The 23,943-nt window shown below is 36.3% G+C and overlaps 1 protein-coding gene across 4 annotated transcripts in view; it reads right to left on the bottom strand.

Annotated features, from left to right (window-relative positions):
- dennd1a (DENN/MADD domain containing 1A) overlaps positions 1-23,671 on the bottom strand; it is a 218,943-nt gene extending 195,272 nt beyond the window's left edge. For all 4 annotated transcript variants that reach the window (XM_066712922.1, XM_066712924.1, XM_066712923.1 and 1 more), the window contains exons 1-2: positions 23,524-23,671; positions 20,566-20,630 (exon numbers count right to left, since the gene is read on the bottom strand). In XM_066712922.1, the coding sequence (XP_066569019.1) occupies positions 20,566-20,630; positions 23,524-23,540 (82 nt within the window). In that variant the 5' untranslated portion in view covers positions 23,541-23,671. The remainder of the gene's footprint in view (positions 1-20,565; positions 20,631-23,523) is intronic.
- Positions 23,672-23,943: the final 272 nt, after the last annotated feature.

The raw sequence follows: 23,943 nt of genomic DNA, 5'->3' as shown, positions 1-23,943 counted from the left end.
TGGTGACCGTCAAGAATGCTGATGTCTCTATTACCACCTGCCAATCCATTCCCTCTTCACAGACTGTAAAGACCCTTGTACAACTGTAGGGCATTTGAGTACAAATATTTCTGGTGGTCATGGGCTCATGGGATACAAAAAGGATTTAGTCAATAAAAGAGCTGCCAAAGAATAAAAAGATCGGTCAGTGCTATCACATGCCAGAATTGAACAGAATAGTTACAGAATCAGGAGAAAGCTCTTGTAATCTTGAAGGATTTTGTGTGCACCCAAACCTGCTTCAATCCACACGAGAATAAGAGGCAAATTTTACTTAAATGAGAATAATAACTCATGTAACTCATCTAATGTAACAGCAAAAATATATGTTGTAGTGGAGGTCACTGTTAAACTCATTGATATGAACAGACAAATAGTGCTATTACATTGCTTTTATATACACCGATCAGCCATAACATTATGACCACTGACAGGTGACGTGAATAACACTGATAATCTTGTTATCATGGCACCTGTCAGTGGGTGGGATATATTAGGCAACAAGTGAACATTTTGTCCTCAAAGTTGATGTGTCAGAAGCAGGAAAAATGGGAAGCGTAAGGATCTGAGCGGCTTTGACAAGGACCAAATTGTGATGGCTAGACGACTGGGTCAGAGCATCTCCAAAACTGCAGCTCTTGTGGGGTGTTCCCGGTCTGCAGTGGTCAGTACCTATCAAAAGTGGTCCAAGGAAGGAAAAGCAGTGAACCGGCGACAGGGTCATGGGCAGCCAAGGCTCATTGATATACGTGGGGAGCGAAGGCTGGCCCGTGTCGTCCGATCCAACAGACGAGCTACTGTATCTCAAATTGCTGAAAAAGTGAATGCTGATAGAAAGGTGTCAGAACACACAGTGCATTGCAGTTTGTTGCGTATGGGGCTGCGTAGCCGCAGACCAGTCAGGGTGCCCATGCTGACCCCTGTCCACTGCCGAAAGTGCCTACAATGGGCACGTGAGCATCAGAACTGGACCACGGAGCAATGAAAGAAGGTGGACTGGTCTGATGAATCACAAGTTCAAGGTGTTGACTTGGCCTCCAAATTCCCCAGATCTCAATCCAATCGAGCATCTGTGGGATGTGCTGGACAAACAAGTCCGATCCATGGAGGCCCCACCTCACAACTTACAGGACTTAAAGGATCTGCTGCTAATGTCTTGGTGCCAGATACCACAGCACACCTTCAGAGGTCTAGTGGAGTCCATGCCTCGACGGGTCAGGGCTGTTTTGGCGGCAAAAGGGGACCTACACAATATTAGGCAGGTGGTCATAATGTTATGGCCGATCGGTGTATAAACATCTTTGTTTTGCTCACTGTATAGTATGGGTAATGAAAAAGAGAATATATATACACACATTTATTTTATACTCTTAAGTTCACAACTGAGTGGAAAGATAGATAGTATTCATAACATACTAATTCAATTGCTTTATCTAAGCCATACAGTTATGCACACACATCACTGTCTTTAATTAACATGAAAAGTATAATTTGAGTATAATGCGTTATCTAATATTTAAAGTCCTGAATTTTGGCATGCTGTAACCAATAGGGGTACAGCACCTACAGTTAACTGAAAAGGAATTTCTCAGATGGGATTAGCCAGCTTTTGCTGCTCACCATGTATGAGTATACTGGTGCCAGCCTCTGATTGGGATCGAGCAGATTTAAATACCACTCTAACAGAATATTACACAACTTTGTCTTCAGAGGCTTAATCGTAGAGCTACAATTTAACCCCTTGCATCTCCCACAACCCGACAAGCTCCACTTAGTGCTACATCAGTTATTTGTTATCCGAGTTTTGTTTTCATTTGCAAAACTGTTACATGTGGAGTAAACGTGCCCACTGGCAACAAATGCCACAGCGCTATCGTACCAGCTCAGTGAATTCCAGTTATGCCACTCCTAAGAAAGACTCCTAATGTATATACTGATGATCCAGGGGCTCACCTGCGATTAGAAACTGGATTGGCTTGTGACTGAATTCAGATCTGAACACAGTCCAGTTGTCTAAGACGATGATTGCTTCACCAAGAACATTCTTAAACGCAGATTTAATTATGAGCCAACATAACTGCTCTGTAACTGCTCTATTTACTTACCAGGTGCTTGAATATTGAGTGAAGCTGCATTTTACAAATTAATAAAATATATGAATTTAAAATTAAAGGGAAGCTACAGAGTATGATTACTGACAAAAACCCTAAAATCAGTGCTCAACATTGAGTACTACTCTGGAGCAGGAATATCTCCTCAAAATAGGGTTGTCAAAAACACAGATACTTTGATACTACCCGAATTTCAGAAACGGTTCTGAGCTATGCATTCGGTAATATCGAAGTATCAGAGCATTGTACTTGTATAACGCAAAGTTACGTAATACACCTCAAGTGGAAACAAAGAGACAGCCGATGTTGTAACCAATGGACCATATTCCAGTCCCAGCGAAAACGAGGCTCTGAAAGCATCAGTTCCGGAAGTGCGATAAACAAACATGTATCACTGTGGTGTTACTGGCCGTGTGAGGGATTCCCTTTATGACAGATATAAAGCTGTCATTTCACAGATTTCAAGTAGACAAAAGGAAAGACTGGATTATCACAATTCGCCGAGACATTGCACCGCATTTCTGTAGTATTTTTGTTGAATTTGGTATTGATTGGACTGATTACATTTGATGAGTTCCTAACACTAGAACTGCCGTGATTTCGGATTAAATACAACCACTGCACCCGCAAAATGTGTCTCTCCTTTATAAAATATCTGTGTGACGAAAATGAAAAATAAACAGTTGGATTAAACTTAATATTTGTACATCACACAACATTTGCACGGCAGCAACACTGCATTCACATTGGAAATGTAAGTATTTTTCTTATTTTTTCTAAACGAGCACAGATAGGCTACATAAACATGAACAAACAAACTGTAAACTGGCATAGAAATTGGTATGCACCTATGCTAGCAAACATACAATTAAAAAACAAACAACCAGTTATAAAAATAGCATAACATTAAAATATAACATGCAATGCTAAGAAATAAATAATAATAATGTGATAGCGCTTTGAAATGGGTTGACTGTGTATACAGCTGCACACATCAATACAGGAACGCGCTTTTCAACACTGCAGTGCATTTACCACAGATTGCATTTCAACAATGTGAAACATCGACATGTCTGTTTGATCTGGAGTGAAGATTGTGTATCTTTATGAAAGGAACGTGTGCACAGATTTAATTTTTTTGGCGTGGTATTGAATTGTTATCAAGTATCGTGAAATTGAACTGGTATCGTATCGAAGTTCAAAATTCTAGTATCGTGACAACCCTACCTAAGAATATTCAAACTAGTTTTGAATGTGGGGACATAATATCAAAAGATAAAGAAGAATGTTTTAATTCATATTTTATGTAAGAATGGAATTCTGACATTTATTCCCTGTTCATTTTCCATACTTCATGTTAGAGGACCAATACTTTAGTCTTTGACAGTATATTCAAGTCCTAGAAATGAGAGATGTAAACAGAACAGGTAGCTAAAAATACAGAAGCTGTGTTTGTTGGTGTTGTTGCTGTTCAGCCAGCATTTGCTGATATAGCACATTTAATGTAAAATCCATTAAAATAATTACCAGTTAAATACCTAGCAAATTACGTCTGAACACATGCATGAGTCTATCTCAAGTATTGTGATTCGCAGACTGCTATCCTTTGCTTTGTTTGTTTGCAGGAATTTAAATCAAATATTTCTACATAATAAACAGAAAACAGCAGCAGTGTAGTTCTAGCTTGCACTTACCCTGCCTATGGGCTGCAGTTGAGCTACACTATAACCATCAGCTAAGCATTGAAGCAAAGTTATGTGTCCTTGAAGCTTAACTTTAAACTACTATAAAAAGCTATACTAATTTAGGGCGAATCTGATTAAAATTAGAAGATAATGAGTATCTAACTCAAAAGGAAAAGGTAACCTGTGTTCAGGCTAAACTTCTAACCTTTCAGTCAGTTGGAAAACCTCTTTGATGTACTGGACCCTTTTCATCAGTTTCCTTTTAGTTATGAAAAAGCAATTTTTAGGCATAAAGAGAACCTTGGCAATTGTAATTTGTTGAATTGTCTTTTTCCTTTCCTGGAACAAATGATCTTCAGCTCTTGATTTTTCCTTTCACAAAAATAAATAAATAATATACCAATAATGATGTTTATGCAAGGGGATTCTTTTTTTGCAGTGCCCTTAGTTAGTAGAGGGAACACAGACTGTTTTGAAGCTGAACACTTACTCTCCTGAGTCATAAAACATGCAAATTTCACTGTGATAACAACCACCACAACAAGTACACACAAGGGTCCAGTTTGGCTTTACATTTATTTTCAGTGTTTCTCTCCTTGTTAGAAAGAGTGGGAAAAAAGTTGACATTCCTGACTGTGAAAACTGGCAGACAACTATATGCAGACTGGGTACGCCTAATAACTTATGCCTTGTAAATGCGAACAAGAAGTGTTCAAGAGCATATAATTTAACACCCATCTGACAGGGATAATGAGTGAGAATTGAAATGAATACACCTTGACAGAATCGGTAATTCACTTCATTTCGCACCCCAGTAAGTGCCAGTGCGAAGGGCTACTAAGATGAAACTAACACACTAACTCAAGACAAATCACAAGATAACCAATGGGGAATTTTTCCTTTTTTTTGTTTAAGAGGAAGGAAAAAAAAAAGCATCGAGATAGCATTCTCTCCACATCAAAGTCTTGATACTCAACTAAAAGACCCTTTACAAAAAAAGAGGGAAAGAAAAGATGAAATGAAACTAAATGCTGAGGCAGCTTTAACGATTACCTCGCCTCCCCTAATGATTTCCAAACAGGCAGCCATCAATAACAGAATCTGCATTTTTTTTAATATTACACCACACTAAAGCTTCAATATCTTTTTGATCTTTCTACATTTTAATTGTGCTCTGTATAAAAGGTATAAACAGAATCCCGTGGTCCACATTTAATAGGATGCGTGAAGGGGGGGGTGCGCTGGTGCACTGTGGCAAATGATCTCTGAGGATAGCGTTGGTATAATTAAAAAAATAATGTTCTGTGTAATTTAAACTGCAAATACATTAAAGGGGAAAGAACTACCCACTCACACGAACAAACACACACCTCAAGGTTCGAACAACATTAATGCACATTTTCAAACTCAAATTACCAGTTTTGACTTTGTACTCCAGCAGTCACTCTAATGAGCTGAAGTCTGACACAAATATATAAAAGAATGCCAACATTATGCTGTTTTACTACATAACTAGTCCTATGGTACTAACTTGGAATAACACACCCTTCTGTTAAAGGAAGAAAAAAAAATACATAGGTCTATAGAATTCATAATTTACTACATCTATTTATAGACTATATACATTAATTAATATAATGTATGTATTATTACTTTTAGACAGTCTTTCAAGAATGCAGATTTGATTGGGATGATGTAATGCACTTATTTCCCTTTGTATTAGTTGTCAGATTATACCAATTACGGAATCAAGTGAAAATTACTATTTGAATTAGAAACTGTTTTGCATTTGATTAGGACCAACAAATAAGACCTGGGAACATGGGCCAATTTGTGGAATTTCTTTAGTCTTTTGCCAGGTGAAGCAGTTCCTTCAGTTTCTTCCCAAGGAGCGCTGATTAATCCGACAAATCCTGACAGCTGTTCCTGAATTTTAAGTGTTACGCACGTCATTTGGTTTCATTCTAACCCCATCCTGGAAGATGAAATCCCAACACACAAATTATTGCTTTATACCGATATAATGCCTTCAACTTTAATATTGTAATAATTATCCTAAAAAACACTAATTTTTAATACCAAACATGTTTTTTTATATATCTTAGTTTATTCTGAATATTATCATTAAGATAACGTGACTCAAACACTTAGATGTCTATTTTACCTATTAATGTATTAATATTGCAAAAGCTCAAGCCTACCTTCCGTCTAATGTAACACAAGTATTGCTTGTAGCACTATGAAAGCACTGGCATGTTTAACAAGTTGATCACTCATCGGACACGACAGATCTGATCATGTAATAACTGTCAATATGCATAATGTTTTTCTAGATTTATTTTGTTAATGGTTTTTTTTTCGCAGTAAGTGGGTGTGACTCATCAGTCCCTAACATTTGATAATCTATTTCACATCTTTTCAAGTGTGTTAAGTCACTGTTTCTTGATATGCAGACCATTTTGATTACAATGATTTTTACACAATGATTTTGTGTTATTAGTATTTTCTGTGACGCAGGACAGTTTCCACCACGATACTCCACATTGACATTTCTACATCAACAAATGGAAATGGGATATTCCACAAGAGGTTGTGATAATGAGAAAAAGCTGCCAATGACTCCAAAGTCTTACTGCCTTGCATATGACTTTCCAGTCAAAGTAGCTCTGTTACGAGCAAACAGACCAAATAAAAAGAGTTAACTGGAAAACAAGGATTCGGCTCTAAGGCAAACATTTCCCTCAGCAGAGTTCATCACAAGCAAACTTAACTTGATTACAAATATATAGGCCTACATATATATATATATATATATATATATATATGAATGGAGAATACTCTAGTTAAATGCATACAAAATCCATAAGAAATCAAGCTCATTGAGTGGAAGGTAATGTCTAAGGAAAGCCATCACCAAAAACCTGTAATTCGGAGTTAAGCAGAGTAAGATCAGAGGATCAAGAAGCAATAAGGTGGTAGAAGAGAGGAAACAATAAAGGATTCTGAAGGCAGGAAGGAAGCAATGAAAGACACCAAGGCCTGGGTTATATCAGGTCATTTAATGGTGTCCTTGCGTTCCAGTGCTCTTCAAAGCACTGCAGTTACATTTTGAACGTCTGTTAAGGTTTGCATTAACCTGGAAGGCTGACATGGAAGGGGTGTCTCGTTCAATGTCATGAATCTTTATGTGATGAGGAATTATTTTCACTTCGAAATTCCAGGTACCAGTTCTGTGTGGAACTGTTTTTTTTTTTTTTTCACTGCTCGAAATGCAGGCAGTTACAGAGTTAGAAAATTGACAGAGAGGGGGAAATGTTACTGGAATAATCCTTTTATGAGATTAAGCATGCATGATTTCCAAAAAGCAAAGCCAGGTACTGAATTAATTGCTAAAATATGAAGACCCTTAGCTAAAAGGCTATGTTCAGAGCTCTCTTTTTGTCGAAGGTATAGAAAATGTGCTAAATAAAACTTCCAAACAATTTTTTTTTACTTAACTCAATACAGTATTCCTCCATATTTCGAGTAAAATAGAATAAGTCAAGCTATGAATTGTTAAGGTAAGACTAAATATACTATATATAGAAGCATCTATTGGAACTCCTTATGTAAACTAAGCAAATATCCTCTGGACTCTTAGTTCAGGAGCAAATTGAATAGATTGTACTATATATTGCCAGATGTTCATTAGATGTAATGTATGCATGAACAAAACAAAAAGTTAAATTCTCGTTATTATATTTCTTTAGATAAAATCTATCTAGAACAATACTCAAAGTTGTTTAATTTCAGAGTAATCAATGGAAACAGTCCATGAACAAAACAAAAAGCACACGCTGTAACAGGAAGTACAGTGTTAGGCTATAAACCATATTATTTTACATTCACCCCCTTTAAAAGTAGTATCTGTCAATCAAGCCCTTACCATAGACAAACAAAAGAAAAAGTGATAGGCCGCGGGAGCCTGTCTTTGTAAACTAATTCTGGAACTTTCATGCTTCTTATTTGTTAGGTCAAAGGTTAAATTGCTGACCCCTAGCCTCCTGCTTAGCAATCTTTCCCCTTCTCTGTAAAGCTTTATTCTGTGGGCTGTATTTACATGGATTAGTCTCTTTTCACACTAAAGAAAAGAATTGGTTCACAGTCAAAGCCTGAGAGCGGGTTATACTGAGAGTGGCCACAATTATTCACTGCCATACAATGACCATATTGTGGTTATCCCCCCCCCCCACCCCCAAAAAAAGAAAAGGGGGGGGAATAAAAAAACACCCTTGCCATGGCAAAGTCCTGTCCTTGTGCCACTGAACTACGAGGGCAAAATCTCATCAGGCTTTCAAGCGAGAGCAAACAATGCCGGCCCACTGTGAACTTGATGAAGATGTCAAAAGCTTTCATAGAGGGGGGTGAAATAGGGGTTTAGGGATAAACCAACAAAACAAGTGAAAAGGCCTTTTTCAAATTGGTAAATCCCACTAAGACTACATTTCCACATCAGATTTACTTTCTCTCATTCTGCTCAATAAATGATCAAGAGCAAATAAGCGCAATCTTCCAGCTGAAGTAACCTCGCCTTGCAAACAAAACACGGGCCGGGGGAGGGGGAGTCTGGGTGAAGGGCCAGCCCGAATGTTGTGTTACAGCATAAGCTCTTGGTCCCTGCATGGAGAAAAGCAGCACTGTGAAATAAAATGGGTGTTAACAGGCCAAACCCAGGATCCGAGTTGTTGTTTGACGCTGTTTGGTACCACCGAAAACCAGATTCTTTGTGGGTTTCCTCACTGTGGTTCACACAATGTTAGAAAGACTCTTCAGAGCGGTCAGTTGGGAGCAGGACGTTTTGTTTTCGGCGTTTACTGGACGTAACTGGAGTTGCAACACAGAAGCTTGGAAAACAAATTCTGATATCTTAATAAAAAGACATCAACAACTTGAATTGTTTTCCTGAAATAAGTGGAATAGTAATGTTACTGCGCACTGGTGCTGTCACATGAATACTATAGGGCATCAGCCAAAATATCCAATGATATTTGCAGAATACGTAAAGACAATGGTAAGACATTACTCTTCGTCTGTCTGTATAAGAGACAGATGCGCGTCCAAAGTCTGGGCGGCTGGACTTGGCTTTCGCATCTAAAATAAGACGCAAGACACTTAATTAGTGTTTGTTACATTTATGTAGGGCAGCATGTCTCAAACTGTGGGTCAAGACTCCCAAGGGGGTTAGGGTCAGAAAGGGGATGGAAATAAATGCAACAAATATGTTCTCTTTGATTGCTCTGAAACCAGTATAAGCTGCTGCTGCTGTGCTTCCTAATGTTATATACTGTGTTGTCTACAAACACAGAATCAATAGTGCAAGTAAAACTAACCTATTTAAGCACTACAAGGTTAGTCAACCATTCTGAAAAGAATAACATTAAGAAAGGGGACTTTTTGACTCACACACTGCAAATTGGGTGGGGGGGGTCATCAGTGGTGCATACTGATTTCGAATATAGCCCCTTTTATATCATCCTCATGCAAGCCTGACTTACTGAACACAAGTCAATTAGTTTTGGAATGGTGTGTGTGTCTGTAGCTGTATTGAATGATCTTTCACACAACTGTACAGCAAGCCAATTCCTCTTCCAAACAGTTTCAGGCAAACAGGATTAAAAATAGCCAGGTAACAAATACATTATGCATAATCTATATAGAGATCAACCTACATTACATGACGTATATTGTATTAAACCTATCCAGGGAAACCAGATTGCAAAAAAAAGAAAGAAAGAAAAAGAATAATAGATGCAAATTCGGAACACAGTACTAAGCAATGGTGCATATTTTATAATACAAACAACAGGGGGCGTATTGCTAACATGCGTTTAACAGAGTAAACAAGCCCAAAACTAACTTGTTACTGTGCTTTTGAACTCCTGGATAATTTAAGAAAAATGGCTCATTTCTACATTTAAAAGGCAATAGCACTGAATGGAAAGAAATTAATCGGTTTCGAATAAGTTGCACAAATCACTTATCTTATAAAAGATTCCCCAATAACAACTGTTTCCAGTGCATCGCACAATTCTCCTTTCTTGTAACACACGAGTGACACTATGTGTGTTATTTAGAAAGAATAATTAAGAATTATGCATATTCAATATAGTCAGTAACTGTAGACTGGGACATTGATTTGCTCTGTGGCAGCTCATTTAATGTTGTATTGCCTATATGCATATTAGTGTTAGAACATAGTGTTGTTTGTTACAATTTATCTGATCTGTTAGATTAAGATGCAAAGGAACATCATGCTATAAAATTGTATTTAATGGTGTACTAATGATATACTTCCCCATCATATGTTCAATAAGTTGTCCTGAAAACAAAGTACAATCCAAATTACAAAAAGCTACTAGGTATGTGGATTAATGTTTCCGATGTCAGCATCAAGTGAATTTTGAATGTCATTCATTGTTTTGTTTTAGTATTCAATTCGCACACAATACACCCTAAAAACTAAAGAAGTTGAAATTAATAAAAAATGTTTACATATCCTCATAAACAATATCCGCTTAAACTTGTTAGTCTTCTATCCCTTAGCTAACTTAAGCAATAAAGGTTAAAAATCCAATTTCACATGTGGATGATTGGTATCATCTTTTATTATCTAGGCTATTCAATTGCTAAAGAAACCAGCAAGACCATCAATAATTCAGTCTTGAACAGACCGTGTTTTAATGCACTTTACTTCAACTATGCGAGTCTGCAGTAGAGATCTTGTTGTGCAAGCTGAATATGCGGGGATGGCTTATTATATGATTGCAACACTCTGCTAAGTTCACTGCTTATTACTACTTATTAATCAGTTACTTTAGTCATGAAAAATCAGAGCTAGCCTTTATTCACGAAACACAAAAATAAAAAAATCGACTTGGACAAAAATGTAAATATATCATTTTCATTACACCTGAGCAACGCCAATTCATTTTTTATAACAAAAATAAAACAAATAAACTCATCAGTAACATAGCTGAGTAAAACCGAGCTTTACTTCATAAATCAGACTGCGTACTCCTCGGTGCCATGACATTAAAGTAGGAAGTATTTAAACCCCAAGCTTCCAGCCTTTTCAATGAATAAGATAAAGGAGTCCACTATATACTCTGAGCCAATTCAGATGTAAATGCCAACTCTTTTTCCCTGACTCTGATTAACTCCCCCAGAGTTAATAGTTTCCCTGTTAACAAAGATTTATCCTCCTTTTCACCGCGGTACTACATTTAGGAGGAGAAAAGAGGAAAAGGGAAACTTGCGGTGAGCCTTACAGTAAAGCCTCTTCAGGATATAATACAATGTTCGTTTTCTTTAACTAATCCAGGGAGCAGATGTTTGACAAGGCCATTGCTCTTACAAGGAGGAAAAAGAGGAGAAAAAGAATACCATTATTTTTCTTTGCCAAAAGAGAAATTCCCACCAAACAGCAAACAAAACAAAGAGTACAGTGCAAGACTCATCCACAGCCTGTCAGATCCCAAGGTATCCTTAAAATGTAATTAAAATTGGGTGAATTAATCTAACAGCTGACTGGTCAAAGAAAAGTGGCAACAAAACAAGTGGAAGTCTTTCCTGTTGTTCTTGTACCCATTGATGCACATATGTGTATTTAATTATTGTTGTACAAAATGCTTGTATTTTAAAATCAGGACTTAAGAACTTCAGATGGACACAATTAGCTTTATTTTAGACTACAGTGTTTCTTCTATCAAGAGCAAAGAATGGTGTGGCAAAACACAATATTACACAATGTATCACACCCCTGTTTTCTATTACACACACAGTCTGTATTCATTGGAATGGCTTTAATCTTGAAAACTATTTGTAGAAATTGAAGATCTAGGAACTGCACTTTTTTGTCCATAATTGGCACATTTCGATGATGAGGAATATGCACCCCCCATAATATTATACATACAAAAAATCTCTAAACAGTCAAATTGCATTCTATTTGTGGGACATTTGGAAAATGCATCCCTGTCATTTTGAAATAATTATATTATCCTGGAGGAATGAAATTAGTTCAGAAGAGGCTCATTTTTAGTTTACAACTAGGCTACATATTTTCTTTGATGAGAATAGAAGTATACAAGAGTAGAAATGCACTCCAGTCAGGAAGGAGTGAAAAGATAACCCCTCGAGAACAATAAGTATTTTTGTGGATGAGCATAAATAGATGCCACCGTTCCTTTAGCATCACCGGAGAGGTATGGCATTCCTGATAGCAATTACCGCCATCTCTGTAAGCCATGTAGAACAATGAACTTCCCCAAGCCTCGAGAGACACAACACTAACAGCTGCATTTTTAAAAAGTTGATTCTGAGCAAAATCACTCACATGTTGAAATTACCAAAATAAATCTGCGCTCTGGAACTGTCCGGGTTTATTCTCAGTCTTTCCTCACTTGACGTTGCTCTGCTGTTTTCATAATATAATCGATGAGATTCACTTAATAAAGCTATAGATTTGATGCCATAAAAATTCAAAATACAAAAATATTATAAAAGAATCCAAGCCAAAAAACTAGAAATGGGCAAAAAAAGGCGCATCATTTAGTAGTCACGAAATACAGGATTAAAAAAAACAATCTCAAAGTAAAACATTTATACCTACATGGTTTCACCAAACCATTTCCATCCTCATCTAAACTGTCATCTGTCCCCCCCTCAGTGCACAGCCCTAGCTCTGTGTCAGGTGGAATAACAGTTGTGTTAAGCCAGTGGTGCTTAAAATAACCTTGCTTTCTACAGCATCTACTGTCTCATTCACTGTCACTAAGAGGTTAAGCACAGGCTCTATGTCTTGTTGACAATGACAATGGTGCAGCTGTTTGTAAGCTAATACAGTATATACAGATCCCGCTGAGCGCATGTACAGCATAGTCACAGGGTTGAGAACATCTTTCTTATGGCAGATTTATTTCAGGATGTGGAACACAGCCCCATGAACTGCTTTAATATCTGAAACCTCCTGTATTCTCACCTATGTGATGCGTTTAAGACCTGTTTCTGCAAAATATGGACATTGGAAGAATAATGAATGGATAAAAAGATGCATCTCAATTCCACTCCATGACATTTCATAATGTCATCAACACACATATCCTTTGCCAACCATTTCAAACTGGAATAATCATGATTTACACAAAATATCAGCAAAGACAATAATTCTTCTAAGAACATAAGAAAGTTTACAGTCAAGAGGAGGCCATTTGACCCATCATGCTCGTTTGGTGTCCATAATAATAAGTGATCCAAGGATCCTATCCAGTCTGATTTTAAATGTTCCCAAATTTTCAGCTTCAACCACATCGCTGGGGTTCCAGATTGTGACAACTCTCTGTGTAAAGAATTGTCTCCTGTTTTCCGTTTTGAATGCCTTGAAGCCCAATTTCCATTTGTGTCCCCGGGTGCGTGTGTCCCTGCTGATCTGGAAAAGCTCCTCTGGTTTGATGTGGTCGATGCCCTTCATGATTTTGAAGACTTGGATCAAGTACCCACGTAGTCTCCTCTGTTCCAGGGTGAAACGGTTCAGGTCCTCAGTCTCTCAGTAGGACATTCCCTTCAGACCTGGAATAAGTCTGGTTGCTCTCCTCTGAACTGCCTCTAGAGCAGCGATATCTTTCTTCAAGTGTGGAGCCCAGAACTGTCCACAGTATCCAGATGAGCTCTAACTAGTGCATTGTACAGTCTGAACATCACTGCCCTTGTTCTCAATTCTACATTTTTGACAATATACCCTAACACTCTGTTTGCCTTTTTTATTGCTTCCCCACATTGTTTGGATGGAGAAAGTGAGGAGTCCACATAGACTCCGAGGTCTTTCTTATGCGTCATCTAGTTCTATTCCTCCCATAGTGTAATTATAGTGGACATTTCTGTGTCAGTTGGAGTTAATGCTCATTTGTTGCGTTATGGACACAATCAACATGAATGAGAATGATAGAATTTTGACAAACTATAAAATATCACCTATATCAGATTATATTTTAGTGCTTTAGTACAAGCCTTGGGACTTTTTCTTCTTATTCCATAAATGCATTCAGAATTCAACTCTCTGTTGCAGCATGACCGCAGTACTGAGCAGTAGCAGAAAGTGGTAAACTATTAAAAAGTGCTTTTCATTTGGCATTAAATAGCTTTGACCATAAAAGACAAATCGCATTATCGAAGGTAGTTTCCACTGAAAATGTCTGATCTGTATGAAACGAGCAGGGAGACGAGCAGCAATACCAGGACCCTGAGGAACTCACACAGAAGAATTTAAGCTTTAAACCAATTAAGTCAATTGAGAAATCAGTTCAAGGATTATTTTATGTCAGCAGCCAAATTAAATTAGATGGAAATTACATGTGTTTTGGTGCGAACGTTTACAAATTAAATGAGATAAGCAAATAATATCGAGGTAGCTAAATAATCTATGTGAAAATAATATCAATACTCAAAATAGCTGACAAATCATAATAAAAAAAAAATTGTGTACACGTCTACACTATTAAACAAAGTACATTTCGACTATGTTATATTCTTCAGATGTAAGTAGAGATAATAATAATAAATAACATTCCTAGTGGTGACATTGCCAGAAAATATTTTTTTTAACTAAACTCATTGAAAATGGATGCTTTATTTAGGCTGTGCGCTCGTGGTTCAAGGCTACACTGGAAAAATACAGCTGGACTCCAGGACACATGATGTTCTTAAATATCCTGACATCATAGCAACCATAATCTTCTCTTGACCAGTATATCAACAGCTGCAATGGTTATTCATAAAACTTCAGCGTAAGTGCTAATTTGTTTTTGTTTACATCTTGTGTATATTGTTCGTTTCGGGGGCAGGGGGGGAATACTTTAGAAATGTCTTCATGGTAGAGATTCATCTTCTTATTTTTGAGTTTCAATACACGTTTGTGTCTTGCTTTCCTATGAAACAGTGCTTCTTAATTTAAATGTATTTCTACTGTACTTTAAAGTTAACTTATTCCACAGCTTTTAAACCTTCTTCTGATGTCTTGCAAGAGTTTTCCAAATGCATCATCGTTCTGTTTAATGTCTGCTTTTACTTTTAGATTCCTTGACCTTCCACAGCATGGATGTGTTATAATTCTTCATAATGCTAACTCACTGCCTTGCTTGTACAACTCAAAATATTTTCAGTTTTTAGCTTTCATATATCTCTTTCCACCTCAGTGCCCTTTCTTCAAGATCCAAATTGCATCTGATAAATTATACATCCAAGTGAATGAATTGAACAATATAAATGAAATGCATGTGATTACATTTTTGTAGTCGAAATGCAACATATTCCTAGCTTTTAAAACTATTTTGTTATGTCTATGATGCAAAACTTTTAATCAATGACTACAGATACTGAAACCCTTCTCCAGAACTAATCATGTGATAGTAGTGGATGCTCAGTCTCAAAGAACATGAATATTGTGTGGGTTGGAGGTGTACTGTTTAATGATTCCCCTAATCTACAGTTTAAAACAGAAAGGTCAAAACAATACGGGGAGGGTTGTATGATCTAAACACAAATTGTATCATCTTCTTGATCCCTGAAAAGTTACTTTGTGAACCACACTTAGAGCAAACAGGGACATCTTTCTTACATTGTACAGGTATGGTAGCAAGCCTATCTGAAAATATCCACAGAAATACAGATACTTTATCTTAGTCAAGCAAGGACTGTAAACAAGAACTTTGAGATAAGTAATTGATATAAAAGATATCAGCAACAGAAATTCCGTCATTGCCTAGGAGGACATTTTACACTTCATTACATTAGTTAAGAACCATTTGTATGCTTCCACTAAGTCAAATTTGAAGAGAAGTGTGTATAAAAGTTATTTGCATTCCTATAACTGTTTCAGGAGATCATAGTTTCCAGGTAAAAATACTTTAAGGTAATTGAAATATGATTGAGCAAAACATTTCCTCTTCCTGTGCTTGCAATTTATTATTTTGATTTCTTCATGAAACATCTTCCTGTGCGATGTATCCCTCATTCACACACAAGGTAAAGAGCCAATTAGTAACTTTGCATAATGGGTGTATTTATTAATCATGTCAAAGATTAAGGGGCAACTGCTCATTAAAAGAAATTAATTGTTCAATTTTCCAGTAAATGTCACAGGTTTATGTTTAACAGACAACTTGTTCTCATCACTAAATGACAGGACTTAAGATGTTCCCCTAGACTTATTTATGACAGACTTTTTTTAATGAGCTGTGCTCTTCTTAAAGGAAGCCAACACCCAAGAGGCATTTTCAACAGGATCGGAAAAGCACTTCAAAGTTTTCTGCAATTCTTAAATCAGTTCAATTTAAACATGAATGTAAGTAATCTTTTTCTTTTATCTTTAAGAGAAATATTGTTACACAACATACACGAAGATACTTTGCTTGACCAAATCACATTGAGGGCAAAACTGAAAGGTAGCTTAGACCTGCGTGTACAATATATTTCTATAGTTGTCTACCTCCACAGGTACCTGATGTTCCTCTCAAAAAACAAAGTAAAACACCTAGGTCTAACACACAAAAATACAATCAAAATAATTACATACATTTTAATAATAAAGCAGTACATCTCCATATTATTGTATCATTTATAAGAAAAGATTCATAAGAAAAGTTTCCCCAAAGCTTCTCCTTTTGGTACTTTTATGTTTCGCTGGACAGAGCTCATTAGTGCTCACAATAAAGCTTCCAAGTGCCCAGAGTTTTGTTTAATATTTTGTGCAGCTACTGTCAGAATTGGGTTTGAGTCTCTTTACGCAATTTTAGTAAAAACACTAAAATACATCTTTCAAAACTAATTTCATGCCATTGAGAATTATGTATTGCACTAAAATGCTTGTGAATTTTCAGTATCATTCACAGGGACCAGTTCAGTCAACTGAACTCGTGGTTTCATGTAATTAATTCCCAGCCCCGTAGTGGATCAAGTAAACCACATTCAGTGCGTCTTATTAGATCAAAAGACAGGAAAGAAAGTATAAATATTTCAATTGATATTCACAGATGCGGACTTCACCTTTCGCAATGGAACACAATTTTATTTATTTTGGCACCATCACTCAACAGGTAGTGATTTAAGGCACTCAGTAAATCCAGATCCAAATCTCTCCATCTGAAGGTATAGTTGAACGGTATATGTAAAAGTAGGATATAGCTCATTTCAAATGTGCAAAGTCCAGCTTTTGTTCACATTAAGGTTCATTAAACAAGCCAAAACCACCTCATTAGGTGTAATTGACATGGTCTGTGGACTATGCTGTTCACATTTCACTCCAAACTTATTGAGCTTTGCTAAGTTTACACCAAAATCTCCAAGAGGTCCCAGTGTGAACACAGCCTAAGTTTCAAAGGAATCTATAATAAAGAAGAAAGAAAAAAAAAAATAGGTCAACAATTCAGAAACAGTGACCGTATGCATTAGAAGCAGAAACTGAGGGTTGCTTTAGTTAACAGGGAGGGTATTCACTAACATAAAAAGATCATTAATTTGCAAACAATTAACACCTGTCTAGAAAATCTGTCTTTCTGTCAAGCCAGAGCATGGGGAACTGAGCAATAAGTTATTGTAATATCTCGAGAATTTGCACTAATTGCCATAATGATTGAAAAAAGGCTGAGAATATGTTTCCCACCTTGGTCATTAAAAAAATGTAATGTAACATCTTACAAAATCTGCTCTATTGAAAGAGTCTAGCTGCATGAATACATACCTCTATCATACCAAATTCAGAATTTAAACCAATTCTTACTATATAAACTAAGCCCTAATTCTACCTTCCAAAAACAATTTTGAAGATACTCTTCCTCTGCCAATATCAGCCAAAAAGAAAACAAAGGTAAAACAAAAATGAAGATGTCATTTAATAACTCCATGGACCCATTAATGGTCTATACAATTCTACCAAAATCATGTCTGGCTCAATCAGATCCTGAGATCCTACTCCAGTCTCAAAATGCATCTGAAATCTGTAAATGTTGAGCTTACACTATAAAAAAATTGTAATGAGTTATATAAAAATTCAGACGTATTTCAAGGTGTGCTAAACTGCTACTTAGGTATGTTGATTTGACATGGAATGACCCTGTTTATTTTTGTTTTCTGTCTGTCCTCATTAAAAGTGAGGCACGCAGACTCAAGTCCTTTTTTCATGCTGTCAGATGTAATTTTATGGCAGTGCTTTGCTTCTTAAAAAAATTGCAGTTTTAAATGGAATATTAGACTGTTTTCATTCGGAGTGATTTACAATATGAAACGTGGTTCAAAGATCCAGAGAGGAAATGTTATATTTGGGTAAAGCACAAAATAAATGTCTCTTATGAAGTGGCGGTGTATTCTTCCATGATGTTATATTTTGCAGAATAAACAAACAAAAAAAAAAAGAATGTGAAGGAGGCCTATATTAAAACAATGGTAATTGACAAATGCAATCATTTTACAGTGATACAAAATTCCTTTTCAAAACGCAGTGCCTTTATTGAGGGGAATTTTATTTTATTTTTTTCACAACAAGAACTGGTCTCTCAACACAGAATGAAAGGAGTTAGGCTACACAAATAAATAAACCTTTATTTACAATGCAGCATAGACTGAAACCCAAGATATTTTCTTATGCAGTTGTCTGTAGATTTAAGACCCAAAACACCTAATAAATTTACAAAAGAATCCTAATTCCAAAGAGATCCATACAACAGCCAACCATGTATCGTTAGTATCACAGGTTCTCCTGACACTACTGCTTCAAGGGATTCTCTCATTTTTCTTTTTTCTTCTGCCAGTACATGCCCTCTGCAGTTTCTTTAGAAACAAAAGATTTAAAGCCGTTGATTCTGGTAATTAGAAATGTGCCGAGACATAAGCAGCGCCTTGTTGTGAAAACTTCGCTGTTTCTATAACTCTAGGACATAAAATACACAACCCCCATGTTTTATTGCAAACAACAAACAAACAATACCATCCTATACAGTATGGTGCACCATTAGTTTCATCATAGACAGAGCATAAGGTGTCCAGAGTATTTAAAAGCATCTGAAGTCTGATAAGTTATTGTGCATAAAAAGAAAGATATGTATCACATAAGGAATGTGAAAGCAAAGAAGGAGGTGGTGCTTTCAGGTCATACTACTGAACGCATTTTAAGATCTTCAGCAGGAATGGAGTGAAATACAACAACTATTATGGCATAACAAGTTTTAGTGTCTTACCAGGGGAAAACACGCTTAAATTTCAATGGAACAGAAAAACTTGTTGTATTTAAACATGTTTTTTTTTCATCTGAAGTTATTTGATGTGTTTCTTAGTTATTCTTAAATAACAATCAATTAATGTATTGATTATACATACATACATACACACGCATGCATGTATACATAAATACATACACATAACCATAACAAATGTTATTCTATATTCATCAATTTCAACTGCAATGCATGGACTTCATTAAGCAACTACAGCACATACATTAGCTATTTTCTAGGTTAAAATAGTCTCATTTAATTTAGACTCACTCATCCATTTCCATGTTCAGGCTAAACTCTCACTGTTAATATACACTTTGACAACAATGCACAATTACTAATGTTAAGTTAAGTACACTGAAATGTCTTAGCTCAGCTATATTTAGAACAGCATAGTACAGCATCTCAAATCTCAAACAGTCAAGTGTAAATAGAAAAACTTTTTTCTCGTTTAAAATGGCATCTTAAAAACAGAGCAGACAAAGTAAAGGAAGAATTAACTAACTAAATTCTTTGTAAAATAGGAACTATGATGGCAAGGATATTTATCATTCCTCTTTGTCAAGCTGAACGGAAAATTAAGTAAACATAATTAGAATGTTATGCCATATGAAATGGGAGGAAAATAAAACCCTTGTTTGAGAAATATCATATTTTGTTTAATACCACGCCAACCAGAACCAGTGATCTAGCAGACCTTATTAAAATACACCCCTGTGTTTTTGTTTTTAGTCTGGGATTATTGTATCTTTAGTATTCCAAAGCCAAATATGCAATGCAAACAATCAGCACTATCAGCAACAATGGACAAAATGCAGCTGTACACCGCACCTAGACCTGACAACTCTCCTGCCCATAAGAAAGAGAAGTAGATAAAATGTCTGAATTATTGGCTAAACTCTACAGTTAAACTGTCTCTCTCAGCTGCAGAAATGTGACTGATCACCCAGTTGAATTAAGGACTAAAATCAAAAACTTTGAACTGCCTGAGAATCACAAAAGGAGAAATCATAACTTATTGTCAAAAGCCACTTTCTACTTATACATCAAAACGTGATAGGAAGCATAAAGGTTTGTACTGTACATTTTGCGGGTGTCAAATTTTTCATTTGGTCTAGCCCTAAGTATGCTGCTATTCTTGTATAAAATGTGTAAAATATTTTGTATTAATTAAAATGACACAACAGATGTTTTCTTTATCTCTCATAATTTACAGAACATCATTATGCTGCCAGGTAGGGATATAAAAACAAGAACAAAAACATAAAACAAAAAAGGAAGTGTCTATCAGATCAATGTCTTCCCAAAACAAACACCTCCATTCACCTGTCTAATTACATTATCAGTTAAGAAACATCATGAATGCATCATATAGGATAATATTGAACTAATTTGGGAAAAGTCATTCAATTTTGTCCAAAATGCTTTTACCTGAAGTTGTTGTCCCTGGGTGCATCACTTCTACATATACTTCAAAAGTGGTCTCTGGGCTGTCCCTGAAAAAAGCATACCATAATTAATCACTGATGAACAAGGATTATTATCCCATGCATACTAACACAATTTAGTTATCGGAAATGTATTTATCCTATGACAAATGAGCGACATGACACAAATTCCTTTTACAAAGCTGAAAATATAACATGCTGTTAAAACATGTAATTAGTTTTATGGTCAGAAATGAAATATTAAATATGACTTTAACTCATCCGTTTTTTAGATTTTAAATGTTTTGTCTGTCACAGTGGGAGAAATTTGAAAGATAAAAAAAAAGGTTAAGGTCTCACAGTTAATCAAGGATGAACTTTGACCCCCGGGCACACAATATCGGCCTATCATCTAAATATATGACAATCTTTGGAATAGTTTAACCACTCCCCATTCATATTTAGTTTTTAAGTTAACCGTCACAGAAGGGAATAAATAAATCACTTTTTGTAGAATGCAAAAAAATAGCCTGTAAACCTGTGAATGCATGAAACGAATACTAATGTTGGCAGTAGTTTCTGCTATAGGTAATCCACTGACATATCACATGGTGCAATGCAATGCTTCTCCTTCCTGAATTTCCTTTAAAAAAAAAAAAAAATCAGCAGCAGTGTAAAAGAGAGGAAGTTAAGTAACAAGGTTAAATATGTGAAATACTTTCAACATTAATAATCTTAAGCTGTATAATTAAAGTGTTTTACAACATTAACAGTTTAAAATATAGTCTAATCAGTAGTAATAATGGTATTAATAAATGAAGGGGAAAAGTTATTAACTCAATGGAAGGTTTCTAAAAGACTAACTGTGAATCTGAGATAAGTTCAAAGCTGAGTCACAAACACTCATAACACCATGTACAAGTCACATGATAGCTTCTTGTGGCTTAAAGCTGAGTAAGCCACTGGCAAGCTGCGATAAATCTGTTTGCAACAATGCTACTTTTATACATTAACAACTAATCTGAATATACAAATGCTAGATCAATCTATTGCAGGAGTGTGTTATGTATTTACTTAAAAAGACAGATTAACCTTTCTTAATTGAGGCTCCTTAGTAATAGTGAAAGTATTGGTGTAAACAAAAGGTGAAGGCGGAATATGTAGATGTAGGCATATGATTAGAGCACTTTCATGAACATAACCTATACATTGTATTTAGCCTAAATACCTCTTCACACGGACACGAGAGACATCTATCTAATTATTTTGACACTGTATGCAAGGGAATGTGAGGCTTGAAATTCTACTCTGTCTGTCAGTCACATAACAGGAAGGTAACAGGTGCCAAAAGTTTTCCGTTCTGTGACACCCATTTTCAGGTCACAGCACAATAATTACATTGTAGATGAAGATAAAATCAGGCCAACAACTCCAGCGTTACCTAATTTCGTAATTTACTAATTTTGTAACTTTTTATAGCTTAATTTGTAAAAGTGAATGCCTCAATTACCATGGAAAACCAATTAAAATTATATTTATTATTGTTCTTATAATAATAATAATAATACAAAAATTATCTGTCACCTTAAGTCAAAGTGGCTTGTCCTATGACAGGCGGGTTACAGTAACACAAAACAAAACTACATTGTAGATCTGGAAAGTAAATACAGTCCATCAACCACATAATCATAACAAGACAAACCATTATATATTGTCAAAGTAATTTAGGAAATGATTCCATTACTTCACAGTCAAAAACTACCAGCAAAGGCTGCATTGAGCTTTGACCACAGAGTGAATTGTTTTCAGTGTTTATGAGACTGCTTTGTTATTTAAATAGGCCTACATTGTAAAGGTTCAAAAGCGCGGTTACATAAAATCAACAGCAGCCTATACAGATTTTATTTATTTGTATTTGATTGTGAAAACACACACATGCAGATGTGTGTGTGTGTGTGTGTGTGTGTGTGTGTATATATATATATATATATATATATATATATATATATATATATATATATAGTGAGAAAGAAGGACAAGTGTATTGTCTGTGCACTCATTTGCTTTTCACTGTGAACTGTTTACAACCTAAGAATGTTGAGAAATAATTAATCAATAGAAAAAAAAAACATTTTGTGTGAAAACGATGTTGGTCTCTGTATCTTACAGTGGTGAAGGATCATGAGTATGCTTTACTATATATATATATATATATATATATATATATATATATATATATGATTTCACTATATGAGTCTATTACTGCCATTGCATTTTATTTATGTCCAAGTAGTAACGTCTAGCCACAACCCTGCTCTTTTATTTTCCACACCAACCTCAGATGACTCCTATTAAAGGCACCAAACAGCTCTGCCACGGCCTAAACCAGCATTATTGAACCCCATCAGAAAGCACTCACTGTGGCATGTACAGAGATGTCATGTCACTTTATCTCCTCTCCCCCATCTAATGCACTGTAGCCAGCTGCCATTCTGGGGCCCCAGCCCTGTGTTTTCCACGAACATCTGTCTTTGCATGATACGGCATTAACTGACGTTAATTATCCATAGAAAAGCTCAACATAGCCTGTAATATTCTCCTATAAACCCATTCAAACACTACCACCCTCCACCACGCACACCAGCACACAGGACTCCGCTTAACCAGGCAAGGCGAGCCCTGTTTCTGCACACCCTCCCGAGCCAGTGCCACCACACGGGTCCAGAGCACCCCAGTCCGCTCGTCTCTGCAGGGTGTGCGACTTTAGATAACAACCGCAAAAGTGCGCTGTCATTTACAAACATTGCGTCCAGTAAACACGTCCCTGGTCTGTCGCAACAAGTCCAGCTCGTATTATTGGGAGGCCTTGTGTTTGCCAGTCACTCCATGAATTCCGGGAATAGCATTTCTTTTTTTTATCTTTTTTTGCGGTACAGAAAAAGCTAGAATAAATGACCCTTACTTTATCCGAGACCCCATTTTCAGTTTTCAAAATATCCGGGTCTAGCAATGTGAATGCAGAGCGCAGTTCAGTTATTTCACTGTTTGTTTTCCTGTAACCTGCGTCAGATAGTCCCAGGGAACGCCATGGTCACCATGCGCAGCTCAGAGCAACCGGGCGCGGAGAATTATGGGAAGTGTAGTTCGTTCTCTGTCATACACAGGCGCACTGGCAGCACAGATCCAAGCACGCAGAACTACAACTCCCGGCGTCCTCTGTTATGCAGCTGGGGACGCCGCAAGATGCAGTTCTTAAAAAAATCTGAGCATTATAATTCATTCATTCGCTTGTTAAGACTTGACTTGCGAAGAGGCTGACTGTGGTCTAGTTTATTTTAGTTATGAATTCAGATTTTCGTCTGTCCTTGGTGGTTAAGTGTTT

The sequence above is a fragment of the Amia ocellicauda genome, chromosome 9 (genome assembly GCF_036373705.1).
Source record: "Amia ocellicauda isolate fAmiCal2 chromosome 9, fAmiCal2.hap1, whole genome shotgun sequence".
Classification (NCBI taxonomy): Eukaryota; Metazoa; Chordata; class Actinopteri; order Amiiformes; family Amiidae; genus Amia; species Amia ocellicauda.
The sequence above is the reverse complement of the archived record's forward strand: the minus strand, read 5'-3'. Positions and strand labels throughout refer to the sequence as shown.